Source organism: Rhipicephalus sanguineus, chromosome 6, assembly GCF_013339695.2.
Source record: "Rhipicephalus sanguineus isolate Rsan-2018 chromosome 6, BIME_Rsan_1.4, whole genome shotgun sequence".
NCBI lineage: Eukaryota > Metazoa > Arthropoda > Arachnida > Ixodida > Ixodidae > Rhipicephalus > Rhipicephalus sanguineus.
This window is the reverse complement of record NC_051181.1, coordinates 54420466-54441951: the sequence shown is the minus strand read 5'-3', so window position 1 is coordinate 54441951 and position 21486 is coordinate 54420466. Positions and strand designations below refer to the sequence as shown.

Below are 21486 nucleotides of genomic sequence, written 5' to 3'. Positions count from 1 at the left end.
TTATCATGAACCGGCACGCGCGCTCTTTATTCCCTTCACAGTGAAGGTCTTTAAGCCATCGGTAAGTTGTGCTCCGTTGTGCAAAACTCCTCAGGTGGGTTTGCGCCACAGAAATTGGGCAAGCCCCACTACTGTGTAAGCAGGGGCGAGTGTCAAACGAAAACGAACACGTGAAAAAGAGAGATAACGAAAGAGATAGAAGACAGCGAGAAAAAAAGGGAGAAAAAGAGAGATTGGGAAAGCGATAGAAAGACAGCGGAGGAGAAAAATAGACAGAAATAAAGGGAATAAAGACTTAAAAGATGAAAATAAAGAAAAACACAGGCTGAGAAAGAGAGAAAATGAAAGGAAAGAAAGAGAAAGAAGTATAAAGGAACACATACAAAAATATACAAGAAACAGAGAGAAATGGAAAGAAAGAGAAGAAGAAGGAAAGAGAAAAATAAAGAGAAATAAGGAAGGCAGCCCAGTTCCGTCCTTCCTCAGGCTTGACACCACTAGTGCCAAGCCGCCATAATTTCTTCATTTGAAGCTGGCTTGAACGTGGCTCGCGCTAATCATGCCTCGGAGCTCACCGCTGCTTATGTATCTTACACCCGGCAAATTGGCACAAGTGGGGTTTGTTCCGGGGATCGCGCATCGACAGAGCACACGCCATTGGCTATTCGTCTCACGGCCACATTCCTTGGAGGGACTTAACATAAGCATTGCGAATGGTGAGTATACTGCTTTCTCGTAGTACTTTACGCGGATAGCCTGTACAACGTGAAAGTAGAAATCTAAAGAGTCTGTGCCGCCTGACCATTACGATGCTGAAGAAATTGCATGCAGCATGGATGGCATGAATGCGGAGACTCCGTGGGTTCTTTTCTCTATCCGCGTACCAATGTGACGCGAAGAACGGCAAGCAGCCTCTAACGTGCAGTGCGCTGCTCCAGCACAAAGGACGCACGAAAAGAACACACACAGGCAGGTGCGCAGGCAGAATTTTTTTTCGAGGGGCGGGGGGCGGCTTCTTGATCTGAAGTGTGGAAGGGGGGCACGGGCCAGGTGTGCCACCGCCTGGCTAAGCCACTGCACTCAGGACGAGCGCGAACAACGTTCACAGCTCGACACTTAAAGCGCACTACTCAAACGCAAAGGTGGACGCACGAAACGAACGCACCTTGCATCTGGCGTTGCTTGGCGTTTCTCTCGTCAAATGACTGCGCTTTGAATGAGTGCATATGGTGTACCAGTGTTTATTATGCGCATGTTGATGCCATGTTTGCGCGGGATTCACACAGGACGAGCACGAACTAACAGCTGTCACAGTTACTTCTTTGTGTTTGAGCAGCGCGCTCCTTTCGCAAACGCGGCCGCTGCAGCGAGCGAAGGGACATTCGTGCACCGAACAAAGCACGAGACGAAAAAGCTTCCCCATCACGAGATAAGCGCGCTGGCGCGGGCGACTACGCCCTGTAGGGCGAAGTACAGGTGTTAGCAAAGCGCGCCCAACGCAAGGAATGCGGCGACGACCCTTAAAGCGCGCCCTTCGCGCCACCTCGCTCGTAATGAAGAGAATACGAGGAAATACACCCGACCTCTGCGTACCGCCCGCGGTGAATAGTGCATACAAATTGGTAGCCGTTAGGAAGCTGTGGGTCTTACGCGCTGTGGCCGCGCCGTCTAACGCCGCGTGCGGCGGAGCGAGGGGTTGATCGTGCAAATTCGCACTTCAGAATGCGTTTTTCTGAATTATTTTTCTATCTATCTATCTATCTATCTATCTATCTATCTATCTATCTATCTATCTATCTATCTATCTATCTATCTATCTATCTATCTATCTATCTATCTATCTATCTATCTATCTATCTATCTGTCTGTCTGTCTGTCTGTCTGTCTGTCTATCTATCTATCTATCTATCTATCTATCTATCTATCTATCTATCTATCTATCTATCTATCTATCTATCTATCTATCTATCTATCTATCTATCTATACATATACACTACGTGACATGATGGCGACGGCAAAAACCAGCCGAGTGTGTCGATATAACTGCTATCGCAATCAAACTGCTGCTTTAAGTGGCACAGAAAGGCAATGACGCCGACGAGCGAATGTCGCGCAGTGAGTGCTTTAGTTGAGAGAGACACACGCCACCAGGAAGCGGAACGCCTTCCCGCGTTCACGGCCCAAGCAACAAACCTTGTGTCTGGCGTTGCTGAAGCGCTGTGTGGCATACGCATGAGCACAGCCGTAGGTTACGCTATGCTGGGGAGCGCGCACCTTGGCGTTTCTCTCGTCAAATGACTGCGCTTTGAATGAGTGCATATGGTGTACCAGTGTTTATTATGCGCATGTTGATGCCACGTTTGCGCGGGATCCACCATATATTGCGCCCACGTGTATGTTAACACTACTTCAGCTGCCACAAGGTTTAAATTATGATCATGGACGTTAGTCGTCGGGATGGAGACGTGCAACTAGGCGTCAACGTGGGTGCATTTGTCAAACGGTGCTACAGCTTTCAAACACACACACACAAAACTTTGTGCAAGCCGTCATATATTTATGTATAATACGCAGTCAACTACTCCTGTGAAGCCACGGTTCACTTTCGTGTTATACCAGTTCCTATGACGCAGGGATCAAGAGTATTTTTTTATCATCTGTGACTCACGCATAGAGCAGTGGGCATGGTCTCTTGAGTAGTCGCAAGCGTTAAAGCATCTGTGAGTTCTGGGCCCGTATTCTCAAACGATCGGAAAAGGCGATAGTATCTGACGTAGAATCTGATGCGTTCAATAACTGAAGAAACACTTGCCTGTGACGTCATTGTTGCACTGGTCGTTGGTGTTACGAATGTCTCACGACACAGGAGTGAGTGTACCGTACGAGCGCAGAGCGATCCGAGTGCGGCGTTTTCGAGCGTATGCTGGCTTCTACGCAGTGGCCTGGCGTGGCTGTGGCTACTTGAAATATAGGACGTGTTGAAAGTGCTTTCAACGTTTTTTTGCGCGATTGTTTAATGCACAGTATAATATTTAAGGAATGCAACTTCGCGTGAAATGGTATTTTCGTTGAGAGTTTAACAGGGCGTACTCGGAGAGTTCAGCTGTAGTGTGCCGCCGCAGCAATATCGTCTCAACATCTCAGCATGTTGCCGGCTCGCGATAAGCCACGTGAGCAACGCACGGTTCATGTTCTGGGACGTTCAAACCACGAAAAAACAGGCGCTGAAAAAGAACGAGTACTGATAACACCCCAAGTTAATGCTCGCTGAAAGCTACAGCGCAAAAAATGCTGCGTACATCCACCGAGGATTGAATACTAGAAGCTACCACCTACGTCACTGAAATGCTAGTCTTCACCCGCAACCGACGGTGATAAGGTGTGTTCGTTTATTCCAGGCATTGCAGGAGCGCCGTAGAGCACCGTCACGTCGACGGAAGTACTAGACGGCGCCCTCACTTTTCCTGTTTTGGTCGATAGCCAATCAGCGCGCACCAAAGGCGATACTTTTGCGATTGTTGCCTTTTGAGAATACGGCCCCTGGCTTTATGATGTAATCGCGCAGCATTTATGACTGGACACTTCTCTAAGCCAAGTATGTCTGTGATTACAGTGGAACGCGACACATAGATCCGAAGTTACCTGTGCGCTGGTCGATTCACTTTAGTTTCCCTCAAGAACCCCGGCTGCTGAGTACGGCTTCCTCTTGGGACGTCCATGGATTTCACCTGGACAGCCTGCTGCTTTTCAATGGCGTTGCAGATTCTTGGGCCTGGGGCGCCAACAGGCAGGCCAACCTCGTCGCTTCCGTGGCGCATCTGGCATGTCGATGCATTCGTCTGCTCTCGTTTCTCAGGAAACAACCGCATAGTGTGAGAACGGTTGCCTCGAGTAATTCTTGAACTGGCTGAAATAGGCCTTACGGGCAGTCGCGCTTTCTTCTTCTGCTTTGTCTTCGTCTTTGGTGGAATAAGTAAGCGCCACTCTACGTGGCCGCTAAATCAACTGACGCCGCTCTTACGGGTCGAGCTGACAGGTTTTCAGAAAGAAGGTGAGATTCAAGGCCTGCAGTGTGTGAACAGTGCCATGTAATGTAATATACTTTGGGGTGGAAGAGGTGAATGGGGAACAGACACGGGATTTATGTTTGTTGCTACGACGGCCTCTTGATTAAGCGAGTCGTCTCGTGGGCGTTTGCGCCTTCAATTTCGCCTTTAACGTTTAGAGCCGCAGACTTTATGTGGTGGAAAATTTGAAACTCTAGAAATCTGGATAAAGGAATCTGCACAATGCCGCGGCAGCATTAACCATACATCAGGTAGATGCAAGCTGTAACAGTTATTTATCAAACAAGTTCAGCCTCCAAACGTGCTTGTATTAATTTAAAACTGAAGGGAGGTGTTGTGGCTGATTATCAGTTGACGTTATGTACTTCAGTCGCAAAGTGAATGACGCTTTGGGGACACAATGTCTGCGCCTCAATGTTCTTTCTGCGTCAACACAGTTGATCGATACTGACAAGTATTTACGGGCAATAGAAGATTGTGTTGCAGTCGAATGTTCCAGAAAGCCACATAATCAAAATCTACAGCTGGCTTTTCTTGTTTGGAAAGAACTTGTGCCAAGTCCCTGCCACTCATCATCATCCTCCTCAGCCCTACTGCACCCAGTGCAGGGCAAATGCCTCTCCCATGTTCCGCCAATCAACCCGGTCCTCTGCTTGCTGCGGCCACATTGTACCCGCAGACTTCTTAATCTTATCTGCCTACCTAACTTTCTGCCTCCACCTCGCGCCTTTTCCTTCTCTTGGAATCCAGTATATTACTCTTAATGACCAGCGGTTACCTTGCCTACTCGCTACATGCCCTGTTCATTTCTTCTTCTTGATTTCGACTTACATTGCTTCATTCCTCCAGGTAATGAGCATATTCTAACGCTGACGTTCAGTACTATCAATAATGGTGATGTGTTCCTTGCACCGTGCGGAAGCTACGTACCGGGACGCTTCGTACCATTGCTCCTAGCCTGGTGCGGTTTCACGACTGCGGAGCGTTTGTCACCGTAGTCAGCCCTGCTTCGCCTGTTGCTGTTCCAGGGTACAGCTGTGACTTGCTTCACTGACACCGAAGAACTTCCTTGCCCCTCCACACGAAATCAACATCTTTGTCTAACAACCCTGATAACCGCATTGTAGAAAGAAAAGACAGGACTCCGACCAAGAAGGTGTCAAAAATATAATAAACGTCATTTTATTATATTTTTGACACCTTCTTGGTCGGCGTTCTGTCTTTTCTTTCTACAATGCCATTACATCCCGACCAGACGAGATTTCGTCCGATTCTCCATTTCAACCCTGATAATCATGCCACGACGGGTGCTTTAACTGCCGCAACAAATTCAGATTTTACTGCAGCGCAAAAGGAAGCAAAACTACTCGAAAAACATAACGCTTCACTTGATGTCAATTCAATTCTGGCTCGCACTTTCGTCACAGTATCGCATCGAAACCAAAGGCAATTCAAATGTACGCCGCCGCCCATATCACGTGTCTCCCGCGGAGCGGAAAATCATTGAGGACAATGTTGCTAACAAACTCAAACGAGACGTGATTCGGCCATCTTCCAGCTATTGGTCATCTCCTGTTGTGTTGTTTCGGAAGAAGGACGATTATGTACGATTCTGCGTCGATTATCGAGCACTTAATAAGATCAAGCGCAAAGACGTGTACCCGATGCCCCGAATAAACGACGCACTTGACGCTCTTCATTTTCTCAAGCGTCGATCTCCGATGAGGGTATTGTTAAATACCTATGCACGAAGCGGACTAGAATAGGACGGCCTTTGCAACACCAAGCGGGCTTTATGAATTCAACGTAATGTCTTTCGGTTTATCTAATGCTCCTGCCATCTTTCAATGCATGATACACATGGTTCTACGCGGCTTTAAGTGGAAGACGTGTCTCTGTTACCTGACACCGTTATTTTTTGTTGCGTTAGCTACACTTGCCTAGCAGGAGCCGATTTCGCGTGGAGGGTCATGAGCCATGCTGCGCATGCGCGAGGATCAGTGATGTCACACAGCTGGGTCACCGCAGCTGGCATCTCACGCGCTCTCCGACGCCGCCGCGCGCGGCTCGCCGCTGCTGGTCTGCGCGTTCGGGAGGAGTGGCGTCGTAGGCGCGGCCCGGCGCGCAGACTCCGCCACCGCCGCGTGCGGCTCGCCGCTGCTGGTCTGCGCCGCATTCGAGAGGAGTGACGTCGTAGCCATAGATACAGTGGCGCCGGCGCGCGGCCAGCTATTCGCCTTCGCTGTGAAGTCGCCGTCTGACACTGCGCTGGGGCCGCTTGGGCCGCTTGGGCCGCTCTGTTCTCTGACTGGCGTTTGCAGGTGCGTAACGCCATGGAGAAGGAGAGCGCAAATGCTGCTCGACGGCGCAGAAGAGCCGAGAAGCTTATCTCATCGGATCCCGAAGTAGTTGCCTGGCAATTAGCGGTTCAGCGTACGAAGAATGATTAGAAGAAGGCTAATAATCCTGGACAATCTGGAAAGCTAAGAATAATCAGCTGAGCCTTTGCTAACGCTACGTATATCCTGGCATAGCCGAGCTAAGCCACTGCAATTTTTTTTTCACTTTTTGTCAGCATAATGAGTGCTTGCACGAAGTTTTGACGTGTATTTCCAACACTGGACTTCAGGTCAACAACAATAAATGTCATTTCACCAGAAAGAACATCAGGGTGTTAGCGTCATGTCATATCAACATCAAGAACACCAAGGTTGTCTTATTGTAGTTCGGGCCATACACTAATTTTGACAATATTTTTACTGACGCCACTCCTCAGTAATTACATATCATCATGCCTTCTGCTCGTTATCTTCGCTGAAAAACTTGTCTGGTCTCTTTCGTCGTTGGGTACTCCGTCTGCAAGAGTACAGTTCTGACGTCATCTACTAGTCTGGCAAGAAACACCAAGATGTCGAGGCTCACAATATATGTTGTGGCCGTATGTCATCGTCGCAGTATGTCATCGCCATCATCGTGTGTGTGCACGCTCCGCCTCTGGCTGCCTGTTCGGGGCCGAGTCATCGGGGCCAATAAACGCCAACCCAACTAAAACGTCATACGTGATGGCGGTGAATTTTCGATCCTCGCTCATCTACCAGCCCGCTCCACTCCCTGGGGCTTCGTTCAGGCCGCCGATTGCGCCCACTGTCCGGCAGCACGCCGCAGAAGGAGCTTGCCGGCGCTGATGCCATCTCCACCCCGTCTTCGCAAGCCATGCCTCCTATTTTCATACACGGGCACCAGCGTCACCCCCATCCCTTCACTGGTCTTCGCGGAAAAGACGTGGAGGACTGGCTGACCGACTACGATCGCGGGAGTGCTGTTAATCGCTGGGACGATACCCCCAAGCTGCGTCTCATCTCTTTCTCCTGACAGGCGTCGCGAAGACATGGTATTTCAACCACATAATTGACTTATCCGACTGGGCGACCTTCCAACAGCAGCTTCGTCAAGTTTTAACATGCAAGTGTTTCATGCCGGGGTCCACCAAGACTTTCATGACGTATTTCCGTCACGGAAGTACGTCAGTAAAATGAACGCTATCAGGCGACAAAGAAAAAAAATCAGAAAAAGTTCAGCTGACAGAAGTCGAACCCACGACCTCTCGGTCTGCGACAACGGCTGGCAGGCGTTTAGCCCACTTAGCTACCACCAAACTTTTTTGTCTTTATTGCAGAATGTAGAGCTACCACCAAACACATAGCGGGGGCTACATGAACGCACCTTTTATCTTTCACACTTTGCTCTTGCAGTGCTGTTCGATGGATGGATGAATGCTATGAGCGCCCCTTTTATAACGGGGTGGTGACGTGTGTGCCACCAGGCTCGAACATTAAAAAAAATGGCCGCGTATCTGCGTGCTTCGCTGCAAATGTCGTCGAAAGACGATAGTCTTCTGCCGGCCGTACTACATGAGTCCTCCTCCTCTAAGTTGAATCGCGGTATCTGGCTCCTAGCGTCGCATTTGCAGCGCAGCCCCCACCCCCAAAAAAACACTAGCAATTTCAGCGCAGCGCAAGAAACACTAGGGTCTTTAGAATTACGTATCTATGTATTTTCTAGTAAAGGAACACACCACCTATAATTTACGTATTGATGTTGCGCCTCAGGTATGCGTAACATTTGCTTTTTGATCGACAATGTTCACAAGTATGAACGAAGATACCAGTGCAAGATGCCTGGGCGTTCAGAAAGTGGATAAACTTTGGCCGAGTGGCTGAATCTGGTGACAGACAGACAGACAGACAGACCAAAATTTGTGCGTTAAAGTTCCGCAAGAAAGACTATCGTCTTTAAATATCTTCGCTGCCTCCGCAATTAGCTCTGGCAAGGCGCCGTTGCTGCGACCGTCCCATTCGGCGAGTATCCAGTAGGAGAAGTATAATTTCATCAAGGATTTAACACACCGCGAGGTGGCGGCTTTAGCCCAAGCTTCGATCAATGCATCCATCCATATCACAAACTAGCTCTCTGACCCTCGCTTGGCTGTCGAACCGCGTTGCCCGCTCGCCCTGTGAGAATTAACGGCCAGGCTAGAGGGAAGACACGACGCTTTTCGCGTTTCCCTTCGCGTTTCACGACGCTTTGAAGGAGTGCATATCGAGTATCAGTGTTTACAATGTGCTTCTTGATGCCGCCTTTGCGCGAGATTCACCATATGTGGTGTCCAGGTATATATTGACAATTTTAGCTACGACAATGATTAAATCATGATCATGGACATTAGTCGTCGGTACGGAGATGTGCCACTAGGCGTTAACGTGAGTGCGTTCACATCAGGGGCAGGGGCTCTATAACATTAGGGCAATCTGTCATGATTTTATCTGGTTCCGTATAACAAAATAAAATAAATGTGGTTATCCGTATGATAACCACATTTTCTAAATTGACGGTATCGACAGTATGCCAAGAAAATTTTTGAGCCCGACAGGTACAATAGCTTTGCTGTAGGATCGCGCAATTCGCAAAAAGTGGCACTGGCTCAGTGGAGACTTCTGTTCTTTTCTTTTTTTTTTTTGACGAAGGAAAAATTTTTTTGTCGTGAAACTATGATTAGTTATGTTGTCCTGGGAGCTCGGATAGCAAATGCATTTTTTTTCTAGCGAAATTAAAGCGGGTCGCCGGACATGCACCGTCGTTCTTATCTGTTTTATTTGTTTTTTTCGTCTATTACGTTCCCTCTCCACAATCGAAACACTGCCAAAAAGTTATCTGCATCCGCAGCTCTTGCAATGCAAGGTCAAGTGCCTTCCTGTGCCAGTTGCGAGCACGCTGCGATGTTAACATATGCACCGATTCAGGCATTGGCCCGTCTGGCCAACATGGGGCCTACCGCAGGAGAGAGGTAGGTATCTGATGTTCTAAAGACGATGCTCATTTTGTGAAAACAGCAGAATGTTTTTTTTTCCACAAGTACTGCTCGCATCTTGCTTCTCTCCTGCGATGCTTTTGCACAGCCTTGCCAGTTTTCTAGGCGCAGAAAACATCGCGGAGTACCATTACTTGTGGCCACACATTTAAGGTTTTGAGACACGGCACGGAGGTACGGCATCACTTCGACCTTTTTCCTCTTCGAGGATTCTGTGCCGTCGTCAACCTTGACTAGCTTCTTTCTTGTCAGCTTACTGCATAAAGTTTCAGCCACTGTTGCCAACAGCGTATTCGGGCGCCCTTCCGAAGTGAACCTGGCCATTTAAGCACCAAAACTTTCCTGCGTGGATCACGTGCAGCTGTTGTTTAGAGCGTTCGTGAAGGATAGAAAAAAAACGATGCCTCTCTTTATCAATTTGGAGCAGGGTGATTCTTACAGGGCGATGGATTTTCTGGACCTTAGGGCAGTAACGCCGATTACGCGACCCTCATACTGAAATTTATTGTCCAAATAGAGAAATCTAATTGAATTCTGATTACAGAGTTCATAAGTGAACTCATATCCTGGGAAGTGACTTCCAAACACATCAATATACTTTCTGCGAATCGTTCTAGGCTACCATCAAGGTTAGGTTTTAAAAGCCCTGAACATAGTCCACGTATCGGAAAACTTGCACAATTGTTTCGTAGCGCAGCCTTTGACTTACAGCCCTGTCAAACTTAGGGCAAACAATTTGGCACAAGACAGAGGCAACCATAGGTCTGATGTAGACGTCCCTTCTCTGAACGAAGACACCATTGTTATAGGACACTAGCGTATGTGACAGCTAAAGCTTGAAACATTAGATAAAAGAATCAAGGAACAAAGCGCATGGGTTTATACAGGCTTTTTCTCCTCGTTCTTCAACAAGTTCATGTGTTGCTGTGAACAGGTGCTGATGTGGGGTTTAATAGGGCAGGTCCTCAACATCTATGGACAGAGCAGGATTGGCACATATCCCAATAGACCTAAAGGAGTCGACGACTTCCAAAGAGGTCTTGGCAGCAAACGGATCTGAAGTGTCAAGACTTTTCAATGCACGCTGCAAGAACCTACTAACCACTATTTGCCAGCAACTTCCCTGTGCGACAATAGCCAGAAACGAGGCTTGGGTCTCGTGAGTCAACACGGACCGGCGCAAACAGACGGATTGGCGTGGCATCGCATATGCGCAAGAGGTGATTCCATTAAAACAGAACTATTTAAATGGTCATGAAAACAACACTTCTCACTCTCTACCAGAGCACCCGATCACGCAAGCACTCCCTCTCAACGATACATAAAAGCCTTCCAACAGTTGCAGGGCTCTTGTATCTTTGATTTTTCACAGGATCTACTTCCCCCGAAAAATCGGAGCATGCATGGAGCTTTGAAAATTCGCAGGCAAATACGCGTGACCTGTACTTCTAATTGAAAGTTAATGTTCTCTTGTACGATCGCTCGCACAACGTCCAGTTTACCCGACACATGACTTGCAGCTACTACACAAAGACAAACCTGAAGAAATATGAATCTTCACCAACTAGCCTAAACATGCTCCTGTTTGCCATAAGTTTTTTTCATGTATCCATATCCTTGGACATTGATGGGAGCTCGTAAGTTGCTCAGGAATGGGTTCGATTGCTAGACATGGCAGAACTACTTTATGAGTCTTCCGAATGCCAGAAACGTATTCTATTTAACCGATGTGCGTTTCATTACACATCGTCGCTCTGGTAGTATTGATGTACAACTGAACTGCAAGAAAACGGGCGTGCATCAATGGTCATTCCTTTATTGGACACAACTTCGGTTTGCACAACAATGTATTGTGGCGGTAATTACGGCGAGAATCAAACTACATTTTAGCACAGCTCGCCGCTAAAATGCCGCCACGTGTGCGTCAAATATTGGTAAGAACACCGTGACTGTGTGCCAACGGAGAACACAGTTTCTAAGGCAGGGCTTGTTTGACGTCATACACCAATGTTGTATGAGCCAAATCTATTTGAGATCACAACTTTCGCAATACTGCATTCTCTGCCTTATTTCCTGCAGTGCTGCTCAGATCCCTCCGTGCCGTTCACAAAGATACAGAAACCACGCGTTCGACTATCACTCCTGCAAAGAATAAAGCTATTGCTAACAGGCAAGGCAAGCTCGCGGATGCTCTGGTCGCACCGGAAGCCTTAACAGTGACAAACGCCGTGCGTGCGGCTTGTAGGTAGCCGTCAACAACGGCGAGGGAGACTTGGCAACTCTGGAACTCGCTCCGGATGCAATCTATCTGGTCCTGGAAAAGCCTGCGAAGAGATGTGTTCAAGAGGCCCAAATCAACAACATTGTTTCCATCAGCCTAAATATCATGACACATCTTATGGACGACAGAAATTTAACGAAAACAAAATGTACAGCACATGCAGTAAAGGTCACTGACATTTTGCAGCGAATGAGTCAATGCTTTCGCATTTTTTTTGTACACAATAAATAACACAAATGACTTGACATTCAGCACAGTCTATTGCTATTGCTTGGATAGCAAACTAAGTTCCTATCGGATAAAAGGAGTAAAAACAAAGATAACGTTCATCTTAGCACCATGGACAAGCAGTGAGCTAAAAAAAAGGTTGGGCAGCTCCGCACTAGTGCTGCGAAGACTGAGGTAGCAGCCGAGCATTCCCTTCCTCCTCACCATCACCTCCCTATTTCTCTTTCTCTCTCTCTCTCCATTTCGTTCTCTTACTCGGTCTTCTTTCGCTATTTTCTATTTCTTTGTCCCTATACCTGTATTGCTCACTTCTTTTTTTTATCTCTTTCTCTCGCTCTCTATATAATTCTCTTTCTTTGATTCTCCCCGTTTCTCTCTTTCCTATTCTTTCTTGAGCTATGTTTCAATATCTTCAAGCTCTTTCTATGGTATATTTTACCCTCTCCCCTTCTCCATTCCCTCCTCCTCACCCTCACTTCCCTTTCCCACCCCCTTGCTATACTGCACTATGCAAGGTTATGCTGGGCTCTGCTAGCCGCTTGCTTTCGAATGGTGTGTACGCGGGTTCGAATCTCGCCTCGCGAAGATCGGCGCCGCGCTCGGGCAGATTCCAACAATAAAGAAAAGGGTCAGGCAGTGTCTTGCTCTAGACAGCTACAATGTGTTCGGTTGTCTCTCTCACGCCGCCTCAGAACCCACAGAAACCGACGGCCAGAACGGCACGTCACAATGCCTTTTACAGCCGCATTACGCTCACATTTTGCAATCTTCATTAAAGGCAAGAAACATTGTCCTGGTTCATATTGGCCATTGCGCCATCAGGCTACATAAATGAATCGACACAGAAGGAGACGCTGTACAGGATACTTGTTCTTTCATGGATATTCACTTAAATGCAATTGCACTGTCCATGTACGTTGTAGAAATTAGCAAGCAGGGAGCATCCATGGCGCTTCTGTGCAATACTTCTCAAATCACTAGTATCATTCCGCCAAAGATCATAGTTTATCCGTTCACAACACCCTAATCTGCTTTCTTGTGGATTGCTTGCTGCCGCGCATAAGGGCAAAGTTTTAACGAAAGCTAACCTGGACCGCGCTTTCTGAAACCATCACCTAGTCGCGTGTAGGGCAGGGCAGTATCGCGGCAGTACCTTAGAAATACTTTTGAGAATCTGTATTTCTGTATCAAGATACATTTGAAAATGTATTTTATCTCAGTAGTGAATTACTTTTGCAATGTGTCGATTATATGACGATAATCTACAGGACACGGGTGTCTCGATCGTTACTTTTTTTCGTCAGAAATGACCTTATATGCTTCCAAGGAGGCAAGAAAGACGAGTTTGTGCTAACCCAAGCAAAGCCGTACCGCCGGTCAGCGACATAGGGAGCAGGGTTTGGCTACTTTGCGCCAAATTGGCTACTTTAAGACCCCGTCTGGCGACAAAAATTTCAAGTTGGCTCCATGGCAATTTTCTGGCTTTTTTCGAACTTCTGTTATTCCTCATTAGGTAGCAATCTTGATATTATTTCCAGATGAAGTACACTATTTTCAAGCCGTTCTGTCGTATCGGCCGATTGCGCACACGTGTCCTCCGTCCCGCCAGCAGGTTGGTGCGCATCAAGGCACCCCAACGCGACACACGACGCGCCTGCAAACACTAAGTGCCGAAGTTGCATGCATGTTGGCAAACGTGTAACTAGCACGCTGCTTAACGTCCCAACCATCTATGCTGATGCTGCGCGCAATTTTTTGTAATTCTGATGCGCAGCGCGTGTTCTCGTGTGAACTTGACAAAAACAGAGATCCGTGACGAAGTGAATCTGGACTGCTCATCCTAACTATATCTGACTATCGGAAGCTGGACTGGTATTTTGTAAGCTCCACTCATCAAATTCGATCTGCGGCTTCAAGGAAAAACTGCTTCAACGTTTAATGTTCGTACTGACCTGTTGGCTGAAATGTTGCAGAATTAATCTGTATCTGGCAAGAACTCTATTCTACATGAACGATATGCATGGCGTACTGATTTTATTATAATTTACTATCTTATTTGTAATTTATGTGTGCCTTGAAGACCGGCCAAACAAGAGGCAATAATTGTGGTCTTATTTGTATGGTCTTCCTTATTCAAAACATATTTATTGTTTATTAATAAAACCTTTAATCATAATATTGCTTCGGTTCAATGTGGCTACAAATTTGGTGATAAAATTAAATGACATGGCTACTTTGGCTACTTTCAGCTTGAGTTCTGGCTACTTTTCAAATCCACCCAACGGCAACCCTGATAGGGAGAGCGATGAAGCGTTCCCCACACGCACAGAATGACCCATGTGATATAGCACAATCGCGGTCTGTCGGCCTCTGCCGGCGAAAGTCGATATCAAGTACGGTGCAGCAACCCTAAATTTTTTCGGGTGGCGAGCCATATCGCGAGTTCGCGAATCTTGTGTTGAGGCCAAACGGACGCTGTGAAAAAGACAGCCTATTTGAGATGCTGCTGTTGCTTAGGTACAATTAACGCAACAGCCTTCTCAGTAAAACAGATATTGTTTTTAAATTGATACCTTTGTCAATTAGCTGGTGTTGGTCAGGGATTCGAGCGATATGCTTAACTTGCTACTGTCAGTGCACTGAAACATTATTCAAAATATTAAGCTGTACTTATGTCGTTGCAGGGCATCAGCATCCCTGAAATAAAAAAAATATTTCGCTATCTGTATTCTTTTATTTGTATTCCAGTATCTGTATTCCGGGATACATGTTTCCGTCTTTTTGCAAATGTATCTCCGAAATGTCCCGTTACATCAAATACAAATGTATCTCAGTACGTATTTCAGACTTGCAGCTCATGTATTTCGATATCTATATTCCGGAATACTTTTCCGAGTGTGTCTGCCCAGCCTTGATGGCGTGGCAGTCGTCCGGCAATTGGTAAAGAAGAAAAGTTCCGCTTATTCGTGCATTAATAGACTTTTAAATTAGACTGCGTACGCTGATTTTACACCCATGGCGTAAATACATACCGTCTTCGTCCTTTTATGTGTTACCTTGCGGCAATAAATTTGCGATGCATTCGGCTTGATACTCACTTGTTTGCCGCGCCATGAGACAGAGCGGATCCAGATTGAGAAACGTTGTGCACGAATGCGTTGGAGCACTCGGTAATGGCATCATCATTCGGGCTGCAACCATCGTTGTGAAATTTGCCAGCAAATTCTGCGAAGACATGTTAAAAAGACTTTGTCGAATATAACTCGGGATTTGTCGCCTTTATAACGCAATCTTGCGACCAAATTTCGGTCTATCTAGAATTCAGGTCAATGCTCTCGCTTTTGTATATGCAGGGTGTCCCAACTATCACGCAGCACGATTTTAACAGAAGAGGAACGGCGTGACACGAAGCATACCTATTACATATTGTTACTAGTACACTTTAGTAGTCACTAATATTTTTTTACTAATGATGTTTATTTATTAGTCACATTTATGTCTATAAGTTGGTAAGTACTCACACAGCTATTAAAATGTCAATGAGGCCTACGTAGGCGTGTTCAAATGGCATCTAACAGCGTTATTTTCAACAACCTACTAATTGCGCGTTCATTTTTCCCGGCTGTTAAGGAAAGGCCGCGAAATCTGAAAAGTGACGCGCGACTAAACTGCAGCAGCAGCCGTATGCTGCACTCTAGTCACGCTTCAGCACCAGCCGTATACAACAGGCAGCAGCCGCAGCGGCCAGTTGCGAGACGGCAGCCGCTGTTGCTTTTAGTCTACCCGTTCGGTTTACGCACGCGGCGATCCACTGGTAACTAGCGTATAATAGCCCCGCTGTAATAAATAGATACATGGCCGTGGGACTGTTTCATGCAAGTGTGCGCGGATATTTATATATTTTGAAACTGAAATTTTGAGACTAATCCCGCATCTTTGCATTTTACTGGAATTTTGAATCCAATAAGCGTTGTTTGCGATCTGCTACGATCCTAATTAGAATAGCTTATCAATATTGCAAGTCGTCCCGTGTTTGCATGATCAGTAGGCCATTATCATAATCCGCAAGTACGCTTTTCTGCGCTGCATATTAGCCCAACTAATGGCGAAACCTGTTGTCCTTCAAGTGGAGACGAGTTCCTAGTTGCAAGCTCTCGGGCTTGCCTATTATGCGTGTTTACATCAACAGAGCTGAGTACACGTTTTGTGCGTCATAGGGCAATCAAACTGCGCTTGAACACGCTGCTTGCAGTAAGTGACTAGCCACGATTATGTGGGCTAACTGGATCACAGGAAAGCTAGCTTTACAATTATGAAAATGGTCTAATACACAATTCCAGCAAACACATTTCATCTCTCCATTTGTAACAGTTGGTATAATGTCGAATTGGTATTACGGAGAACTGTATCGCTGCGGTGTTAGTGAGCCACACTTTCATGGCTGATGCATACCGACGCTAGTCTCAGGAAGCGCAGTGTGTATGATAATATTCTACGTATTAGTTCGTAATGGAATATGTACGTGGGTTGAGAATAAACAATACTTCATATCACGCTATACAATGAGAGCAATATCTTAACGTGGTGATTGCTAAGGAGTAAGCGTCATGCCATATTATTGAGAAAAAACGGCCACCCAATACTCGGGAATTATTCCATATACCATTCGGTTTACGTGTCGCACTAATCGAGTCCATTTGGTTTCACTAATTCAAAAGAGCAGACGTCGTTGTTGAACTTCAGTTTCCATTTCCGACACTGCTATTGTTGTGGACATTGCCAATTCGTCCTTACTGAAACGTCAAGCTGATGAGGCATTTTCACGTTTTTCTATGTTGACGTTAAATAATTAAGAATTTTTAAGAACGAGAAAGCCATCTCTGTCACTGCCGGTAGCATATCCAAGGGTAACTGTTGACCGCAACACGCAATAGTCGTTCATTGAGCGAAAAAACCGGCGTCTGTGCCAGAGAAACGGCGCCTAGTGGTGCCAAGCCTGAAGGAAGGGCGGAGCTGCGTGGCCTTCCTCGTTTCTCTTTATTTTTTTTTCTTTCTCTCTTTCTTCTCTTTCATTCTCTTTCTCATTTTGTATCTGTTTTTTCTCTTTCTTTCTTTCTCTTTCTCGCCCTTTCTATCTTTACTTCGCTGTCTTCCCTTCCCTCTTTCTCTGCTTCTTTCTCTCTCTATGTCTTTGTCTTTCTAGTATTTTATGTCTGTATTCCCTTTATTTCTCTCTATTTTTTCTCCCTCTATTTTTCTCTCTATATATCTTATTTTTCTCTTCCTCTATACCTCTTCCTTTCTCTATCTTTCACGTGTTGCATTTCACCGAGCAGAGTTTTCGTTTAACGCGCGCACCTGTTGTACTCAATAGTGGGGCTTGCCCGATGCCTGTGGTGCATACCCACCTGTGTAGTATTGTACGACGGAGTACAAGTTACCGATGGCTCAAACAGCTTCAGTGTTAAAAGCCGGCGTCTGTCCCAGCTAAACGGTGCCGAAATTGTGCCTGAGGACAAAACGGCGCCTGAGGACTTAGCTGCTGCGAACCCTGGACGGCTTTGGTGGCTGCTTCGGCTTCACCGGTCTCTCGTCGCGCATAGCTTCAATGGCAAGCGGCATTGGCAGCGCAGTGATAAAAAACGCATAGCTGTCCACGGATTTATTATTATTACGTTTTTTTTGCAAAAAAAAAAAGATGCACCATAGTCCCTCAATAAATTAATTCAATAAAAGGTATCGAATGACCATGGATGTACTTACGGCTCAGGCTTAATACTTTGCAGTAATCCTGGCATCATGCGTACGACTAACAGCAACTTCTGAGCGGACCCCAGCTTGGTACTAGCTTATTAAATAAAAAAATGCTTATTTGCGAGGGCTACTTCTTGAAAGCCCAGCTCTTTTCATTTCACGTGACTTTTAAAAGGCCTCCGTAAATACAATTTTTTTAATAAAACTGGTGACATTTTTATGCTTCCGTAACATTTGCTGGCAGGCTAGTTGGTGATGCATAGTTCATAGGTAAAAACAGCACAAACGAAACGAAACACAAGACATGGTACAGAGTGCTGGTTTTATGCTTCCGGATTTATGCGGATTTATGCTTTCGAAAACTCTGGCTGCATGATAAGCTATATAGTTAAAGTGCTACTGCGGTTGTGGTTCTCGTGCATTACGCGGTCGGACATCCGGTATTGGTACTGCTATTCCGCATTGCACTTAATCTGAAGGCCGCGTTACGTGACCGTTCACCTTTGCTGACAGTGGTGATTGAGGAAGCGCAATGGTAAAGGGCAACTAAGCCTGCAAAGAATGTTTCAATGGGCAGCAAACCATTTTCTCCTGTGTGTCATTTTTATGTTTCAGCAAACATCACTATATGTACAAAGTGCGCTCGATTCTCCAATTGAACATTCCAATCAAAGTGTGGGTCGCATTACTTCTGTTCTATGCCTGTCGAAAAACCGACCTGTAAAACACCTGCCCTCTCTCTTTGAAACGTGCACTTCGCAATCGCTGAGGCAGTGAATTCTCAAGTTGCGTATTTGCGCGTACAAACGTTGTTTTCAGCTTTATGTTAGGCGGGTGTAGAATCCATAAATTTTGCGGTCCTTCCTTTGTCTACACATAGTGCCTCATACCGAGTCAGAACGCTGCATGGAGGTTACAAGAACAATTTTTTGCCTCTTAGGCTACGGACTGCTGAGCGCAAGTACGCGCCTCCAGTTACATACACATCATATCGCCCGAATTCTTAATTAAACCGACGTTCACGTCGTTTGCGAACTTGATTTACCTACGCCAGTTTACGAGCAGAATAAACGAAGTGGTAGATTACCCTTAGTGCAAACGCATGCTGCGGCCCTGGTGATGTTGCCTGTTCTGTTCTCCTTACAGTTATTGGGTGGACGTTAGATCTCACTGCGCTTCAAAACCTCTATTGTGACAAAACTTGGCGCATGCGTGATTCGAGGCTCGAGCCCACTCCTGCTAAAAACCAATGTAGCGCGCTTCACGCTTTTTTTGTCAGTAGGCTCAGGCAACTCGCAGAAGTTGCACGTCGTCATTATGTCTTAGCATGTCTGTTCTCAATAGCCTTAATCAAACTCAAGCCCTTTTAAATCCTTTTCGGTGATCGCTTCAAGTATGTTCCTCATCATGCTCCTCGTCAATCATGTCCTCATCTATGTTGTTTCTCACGTTGAGCAACAAGCTAAACACAGCACGGAAAAGAACAAAGCAAGTGCCAAACGATCAAGCATGTTTCTTGTCGTTGTACACCACGCATCTGTTTTGAGCAGGACCAAAGAATAATGGAGAAAAATTGCGTCAGACAGGGGAAGACGCTTTGCAAGGTAGTTTAGGTACTCTATGCTTGCTTGGTAGTTTTTAAAGTGCACATTAAGTACTTCTATGATGCCGGTGTCACACGGGCATTTTGATCGCAATCAGGGCCAATGCGGATCGGGTTTGTTGATCGCGATAAACAATGCCCGCTGCTACACAGTCGAAACTAATCCCCACCGAGCTTCGCACAGACGTCAGTCAAATCGCCAGATCGCGATGTGCTGATCGCGATCGTCTTGATCTCGATTGGGCTAGATCGCTACTAGAGTGGCCGTGCAGCAGCGCCTGATCCGGATCGAGTCTAATCCGGATCGGCCCTCCTCGCGATCGAAAGTGCCCGTGTGACACCAGTATGACACGAGTTGTGTTTAGCTCTTTTTAGCGCAATGTCTAAAAAATTATCGCAGCTTGCACTAAGTCACGCAACACTGGGTCACAGCAGAGCTGATGGGCACCTAGCTGGTCCTGGCTTGGCTTTTATCCTCTGACCTCTCTCTTTCCCACCCCTTCCTATACCGTGCTATGCATGGCTGTGCTTGCTCTCGCGAACAAATTTTTTAGCCGAGATTTTCTCTTTCTCGCTCTTTATTTCACTCTCTGTGTACCAATTCTCTCGCCCATCAGGGTTATTGCATCCTACACCAGAGATATTGGCACACGTGTTCTGGGAGCGAAACACAAGACGAGTGAAGAAGAGAGCGCGCGCCGGTTCATGATGATGATAATTTTATAGCTAAGACACACGACCAACCTCGAGAATAACAGCTCTCCTGTAAAATATAGAATACCCATAAGCAAAAGAGCAATAAGGCATGTCATTCAGCACAAATTTTACGGCGTAAGCACGCAGAGCGCACTTGATGAAAATTTTATTAGGAAGGCGCTTTCCCGTCTTTCTGCCAAAATGTGACAGCCTCAGCCAAGATTCGATTCCTAAAAACCACACGTTACCCGCGCCGCTAAGAGTTACAACATAATGACCAACGACGGCCGTCACCAGCGTACCACGCAGTTTGGCCCGCCCGTCGTCACATAGCCAGTTGCGCGCCGTGTCGAAGGCATTGATGTTCCTCTCCAGAGCATTTCGGGCAGCCTTGGTGTAACAATCGCTGCTTAGGATGTTCTTCTTGCACCCAATCACGTTCTCGTATGTCCTGTGCACAAAAGACAGTAGGGCATTGAAATCCCATCACGCACGTCATCACCAACTATTTTTGCTGCTTACGAATAAATATCCCAGGTGATAATTACAGTCCCATGTCACACGTATCGCCATAATTACTCTTTTTTCAATTACACCTGGTGAAGTTGGCACTACGATTGTGAATGTGCAACATTGTAGCCCTGGTTCAGATTTCATAGGCTGTTATCACAGCAACGAAATTGTAGACAGTATATGAGAAACGTTTAGTCACGTTGCTAATAATAATCGTTGTTGGGGTTTAACGTCCCAAAACCAGAATGTCATTATGAGGGTCGCCGTAGTGGAGGGCTCCGGAAATTTCGAGTACCTGGGGTTCTTTAAAGTGCACCTAAATCTAAGTACACAGGCTTCCAGCATTTTCAACTCCACCGAAAATGTGGCCGCGGCGGCCGGGATTCGATCCCGCGACCTTCGGGTCAGCACTCGAACACAGTAACCACCGGATCACCGTCGCCGATCAGCCACGTCGTTTATTTAATCTATAAATGGCTGCTTGATCAAAAATAATTCATTAAGTCATCAAAAATAATTCCTGTCTATAAAAAATCACGCCATATCCACGAAGTGAATGGTGTTGGGAGCTGGCACAGAGATAATCGGGTAAACCATGAATGCTCCGTACAATTCCTCTACTGTCATATAAAGACGTCACACGTTGTTATAGTAGCGATTGTGGTTAGGGTGTTGTCGAACCACAAGCGGTCGTAGACCTTGCAGCTGTGGCCGAATGTGTGGTCGAGGAAATCGTGCTTGAAGCGCGCATCGGTTCCACCAACTTCAGGTAGCGACCGGTTTCGGCGCTTGGCCGCGGCATCTCGCGCCCGTACCACTTCGAGGTTCTCTTAGCGCCGCTTCCGCGCTGCTTCGGCTTCGCGGGCTTGTATCTCGGGGTCCGCACGACGCTGACGTCTCTGTGCGGCCTCGCGAGCTCTCACCGTAGGGTCCTGGCGGCGAGCCCGCGATGCTGCTGCCTTACGAGCCCTCCAC

The 21486-nt window shown here is 46.6% G+C and overlaps 1 protein-coding gene across 1 annotated transcript in view; it reads right to left on the bottom strand.

The window, feature by feature from the left end:
* Positions 1-11296: 11296 nt before the first annotated feature.
* Positions 11297-21486, bottom strand: part of LOC119395793 (uncharacterized) — a 75143-nt gene continuing 64953 nt past the window's right edge. The window contains exons 7-9 of the mRNA XM_037662801.2: positions 20301-20449; positions 15044-15170; positions 11297-11760 (exon numbers count right to left, since the gene is read on the bottom strand). Of these exons, the coding sequence (XP_037518729.1) occupies positions 11541-11760; positions 15044-15170; positions 20301-20449 (496 nt within the window). The 3' untranslated portion in view covers positions 11297-11540. The remainder of the gene's footprint in view (positions 11761-15043; positions 15171-20300; positions 20450-21486) is intronic.